Raw genomic sequence first — 5,549 nt, forward strand, 5'->3', positions numbered from 1 at the left:
AGGTATGATTTGCATTTTAAGCAAAACTTGCAGATTACAGCATAGGTGGTAAGCAATTTATATGTATTATCTTTCTGAATGCTCAGGACAGCCTTAGGTGATAGTTACTATAGTCACTATTACTATTAACTTGTTTGTATTTAGAAACTGAGACTGGGGGCTGTTGATAACTTGCTGAGCGTCACACAGGTGGTGAATGATAGGTCCCATATGTAAAATGAGGTATTTGTGATCCAATGTAAGTCTTATTTTCATTTAAAAAACTTTAAAAAATCTGAGTTTATCAGTGAGATCTCACTAGAATGACAATTATATAGGGAAGAAATTGACAGAGTGCAATGCAAGTCCCCAAATTTCTCCTGTGTGTTATTGAAAAATCTTCTGGAGGTTGTTATAATGTATCCTTAGTAGCATCCCTGGAGGAGATATAATAACAAAATTTATTAAGTTTTATTTAAAAATAGATCTAAGCATAGACTGTTAGCCTAGTGCCGGAGAATGGTCAGTGAATGAAACTCAGTGAGAGTCCACAGTAATGTGGTTCAAACCCTCTTATTTCTGATCATAAGTTCTTGCTCCCTTGGCTTTTACACCTCTGTCTTCTAGCTTCTCATTTTCCCTGCCACATCTTCAAATCATTTGCTAGCATTGAGAGAAATTGTTGATTGGAGCAGTGTCTGTGAATAATGTGAGGGAAGCAAGAAAGAAAACTAATAATTGAGCGGAATATGTAGATTCCATGTCCATTTCGACATACGGTAATCATTAAGAGCATGCACTTTGGAAAAATTGTACAAATTCTGACTATGACACTTATTAGCTGTGTAACTTCAGGCAAGTAATTTAACCTCTCTGAGCCTTTGTTTTCTGTTCTGTACAGTGAAAAGGATAAAAATATTTATCTCAAAGGAGTATATCAAATATTGCTGAAGATACTGAAGATCTAAGCACAAGATCTGAAACAGGCAAATATGTAGAGATAGGTTTTTATTATTTTTATTAACTCCTTTTATAAGTGAGGAAATTGCAGCTCAGTGAGGTTACTTAATTTGGCTTAGGTTGGAAAGCTAGCAAGTGGAAGATCCAGGGTTTGAACTTAGGCACCAAGATAACTCTACCAGGTGATTTTCCCTGAATTCCCCAAATGTCTCTGGTCTCATGGAGATTGCAGTGCCCTCCTGCTCAGGAGTCTCCCCAAAGCCCTCTTCATGTCTCTGTTTCTCAGGCTGTAGATGAAGGGGTTCAGCATGGGAGTCACCACAGCGTACATCACAGATGCAACCCTGTCTCTGCTGGCTGAATCAGCAGTAGAGGGGATGAAGTACACCCCAATGGAAGACACATAGAACAAGCAGACCGCTGAGAGGTGGGAGCCGCAGGTGGAGAAAGCCTTCCACTTCCCACTTGCTGATGGGACTTGCACGATGGCAGCCACAATGCGGACATATGAAATGATGATTAGCAAGGGGATCAAGATGGTTAATGCCCCTCCCCAGTACATCAGCACACACTGGTTGGCAAAAGTACTGGAACAAGAGAGCTTCAACAGGGGGAGAAGTTCACAAAAGAAGTGGGGGATGATGTTGTCAGTACAGAAGGATAACTGAGCCAGGAGAATGGTGTGGGTTAGAGAGTATGAATGTGCAAGGACTAGGGACATGACCACCAGCAGGACGCAGCATCTGGGACTCATAACCAAGGTGTAGTGAAGGGGATGGCAGATGGCCACAAACCGGTCATATGCCATCACCGCCAGGAGGAAAACATCGACACCAATGAACCACAGAAAGAAATAGATCTGGGACAGGCATTCAGCATAGGGGATGGCACACCTGTGAGCCTGGATGTTCACCAGCATCCTGGGGACCGTGGTAGATGATAAGCACAGGTCAGTGAGGGAGAAGTTGGCCAGGAAGAAGTACATGGGGGTGTAGAGGTGTGGATCAGAGCCAATGGCCAAGATGATCAGAATATTCCCCACCACGGTGACCAAGAACATTGCCAGGAAGATGCCAAAGAGGAGAGGCTGCTGTTCCTGCTGCTCAGAGAGGCCCAGGAGGAGGAATTCAGAGACACTGGTGTGGTTTCCCGGTTTCATGTCGCGGTGAAACTAAAGAATAAAATGGAGGATGACACTTCAAAAACTTCTTTTGTCCTAAGGTTGTCTCAATGGCAACAAAGGCGTGAAATAAAGATGACATCAGAGAATTAACAGCTGTGCATTATCTCATTGAACCCTGAAAGAGCCCTACGAAGGAGTTACTGTTATGCCCATTTTATTGATGAAGGAACTGAGTCTTGTAGAAAGAAGCATAGGTAAAGTAGAAATCCTGGCAATTCTGACTTTAAAGTCTGTGACCTTAACCTTTCTATCAATCTGCCTCTGAGAAGGCAACCAGAACTAATTCATTTATTCACTCTACATCCATTAAGTACTTACTAAGTGTCACTAGATACTAGACACACAATGGTGCAAAATGCAAGGGGTTTTGAAAAAGTTCATGGAAAGATTTGTATTACCTTTTAATTCTATTTGTCCACGAACTTTTTGAAGTACCCTTGTATAGCAAAGTTCCTTTCCTCATGTAGATAATATTCTAGTCAGATGAGTCATGTCATAAATTAACACATAAGAAAATAAGTGCTAAAATTAAAACAAAATATAGTGATGGCTAGCAGACTACTTTAAATTGAGTGGTCAGCAAGTAACTCACTATGGAGGAGTGGATAAGAAGGAGCCAGTCAAGTAAAGAAATGGCTGGAAGAGTGTTTTAGATGTAAGGAACTGTCAAACATGAGGACGAGCACTGGTACAGTCACCCCTCAGCATCTGTGGGGGATTGGTTCCAGCACACCCAAGGATACCAAATCCCTTATATAAAGTGGCATAATATTTGCATATAACCTATGCACATCCTTCTGTATGCTTTAAATCATCTCTAGATTACTTCTAATTCCTAATACAATGTCTACATACCACTTCATTTGCATGGATTCAACGTAGTACTCAGTGCATGGCAAATTCAAGTTTTGCTTTTTGGAACTTTGTGGGATTTTTTTGTTTCTGAATATTTGCAATCCACAGTTTGTTGAATCAATGGATGTGGAACCCACGGATACAGAGGGCCAACTTCATATGGAGGAAAAGAAAGAAGGCAAGTGTGACTCAACTAAGGTGATGAAAGGAGAGTGGTAGAGAGGAGGCTGGAGGCAGGAGCAGGTCATATTACACTGTAAAGTGCAGAGTAGGGAGTGTGGATTTTATTTTCAGCACAGCCAGAGGCCTGTGGGGACGTGTGGGTGGTTAAGCAGCAGATGACCATCATCTGACTTACGGTATGGAAAGACCATTCTGCTACTGTGTAGAGATGTACTGCAGAGGCAAGAGTGCAAGCAGGGGGGCCAGTGGGAAAACACATTCAGGACCCAGGGTGGTGGCTGGGGAGATAGAGTGAAGTGGAGGGACCTGGGCTATGTTGGAGAGTTTAGTGACTTGTCCAAGGAGCCATAAGAGTTGGATCTGGGCCCTACCATAAAAGGCTTTTCACTCTTCCAGCTGCACCCTTGGGGGTACAAATATTGAAGTTCTCTAAAGTAAACAGGAGAGAATTGAGGTGACTTACTCTATCAACAGGGTCCTTTAAAATTATATTTGCTAAAAACATTTGAGAAATGATTTCTAAAATATTTCTCAAACGGCAGAATACCTGGAATGTCCTGGAAACATAAGACTGAAAGGAGGGGTCCCAGAGGTGTGGATGACTCTGAGTTATTCCCAGATGGGGAGAGAATGAAAAAGCCAAAGGCTTTAGGGACAGTTCCCGGGATTGAGGACATAAAAGTCATTTGTAATGTGTTTACTGTATGCCAAAGACATAACATTTAATCTACGCAACCTATGTGCTATGTATCTTTCCCCTACATTTTCAGATCAGGAAACAGACAGCTCAGAGAGGCTAATGAACCAGCCTAAGGTCACACATTTAGTAAGTGGATAAGTAAATATTTAAATTAAAGTCTTTTGGTTGTTATATCTTCTTCCTCCCCGCCCCCCGGTTTGTGTGTGTATGTGTGTATGTGTGTGTGTGAATTTATATATTAATTTTTAGCTCCCTCCAATAAGTGAGAACATGTGGTATTTCTCTTTCTGTGCCTGACTTGTTTCACTTAATATAATTCTCTCAAGGTCCATCCATGTTGTTGCAAATGGCAGTATTTCATTCGTTTTTATAGCTGAGTAGTATTCCATTGTGTAGATGTACCACATTTTCCGTATCCACTCATCTGATGATGGGCATTTGGGCTGGTTCCAACTCTTGGCTATTGTAAAGAGTGCTGCGATGAACATTGGGGAACAGGTATACCTTCGACTTGATGATTTCCATTCCTCTGGGTATATTCCCAACAAACAAACAGAAAGGACATTGTTGGGGGGGAGGGGGGGAGGGGGGAGGGAGGGAGGTTTTGGTGATGGGGAGCATTAATCAGCTACAATGTATATCGACAAAATAAAATTAAAAAAAAAAAAAAAAAAAAAAAAAAAAAAAATTGAAATACAGCATGAAGATTCAAGTGTGAGGAAGATGGGTTTGTTTTCAGATCTTAAAAATCAAAATCATCTCCTCTTACCTTCTAAAAATAAAAATGGAAAAGGAAGTCTCCCATTTAAAAAAAAAAAAAAAAAAAAAAAAAAATAAATTAAAGTCTTTTATCAAACCTGGGAGTTAGTCCATCATGCGATTCCACCGCCTGAGGCAGGCAGTTTTCCTTTTTCTCTAGGTACTACAGGTATTTGTCAACTGTTTTGGGAACGTAATCTTGTGGAATAGATACATTCTTTAGAATGCTACCACAGTTGGTCCTGGGAGTCAAGTATGTAATTTTCATCTATTCAAACGTTTATTGATTGCCTACCTAATGCCAGGAATGCGTGTGGGCCCTGCATACCTAAGGTTAATCCAAACAAGCACAGCCCCTGTGCTTATACAATAACTGGGGAGACTGACAATAAACAATTAAACAAGTAAACATAGAGTCAGAAACTCTAAGTAGTATTGAAAAGGAGAGGTATGATGATACCACTGAGAAAATATAATTGGAGGGCCTGCTTTAGGTTAGAGTTCAGGGAAAACTCCTCTGAGGAAAATAAAATATAATGTGGGACCTGAAATAGTAAGAAGCTATATATCAAAAGTATAAGTAGGAGGAGTAGGAATATAAACTTTTCAGCCCATGTGAAGGTCCCAAAGTTGTAAAAAGCCTAACCAGCATGGGAAGACTGGTGTGGCTGGAGAATAGTGAGCAAGATGAATTATTTGAAATATGACCCAGGCCTTCTGGCTACAGGTGATTGAACCATGGAGTTCCCAGAATCAAACTGATTCAGTTGGGTTGTCTTCAAAACTTGGAGTTACCGATACAGAGAGTGTAGCCAGTTAGTTTGGAGCTCTGAAGATACAAATTCAAGAAGAGTTGGGAAAAGAGGCAGCACCCTGGCCTTCTGTAAACCTTTGAGATGTATTTGCAGACAGAAAATTGGAAAAAAGAGC

The 5,549-nt window shown here is 40.9% G+C and overlaps 1 protein-coding gene across 1 annotated transcript; it reads right to left on the reverse strand.

The window, feature by feature from the left end:
- Positions 1 to 1,156: 1,156 nt before the first annotated feature.
- On the reverse strand, positions 1,157 to 2,098 carry LOC134365970 (olfactory receptor 1G1-like). Its single transcript, XM_063082360.1, has one exon. It carries the CDS (start codon positions 2,096 to 2,098, stop codon positions 1,157 to 1,159), a length of 942 nt encoding a protein of 313 aa, XP_062938430.1.
- Between the last annotated feature and the right edge of the window lie 3,451 nt (positions 2,099 to 5,549).

Source organism: Cynocephalus volans, chromosome 17 (genome assembly GCF_027409185.1).
Source record: "Cynocephalus volans isolate mCynVol1 chromosome 17, mCynVol1.pri, whole genome shotgun sequence".
Classification (NCBI taxonomy): domain Eukaryota; kingdom Metazoa; phylum Chordata; class Mammalia; order Dermoptera; family Cynocephalidae; genus Cynocephalus; species Cynocephalus volans.

Excerpts from the sequence above, each read along its gene's own strand:
- LOC134365970 (XM_063082360.1), bottom strand. The coding sequence starts at position 2,098 with ATGAAACCGGGAAACCACACCAGTGTCTCTGAATTCCTCCTCCTGGGC.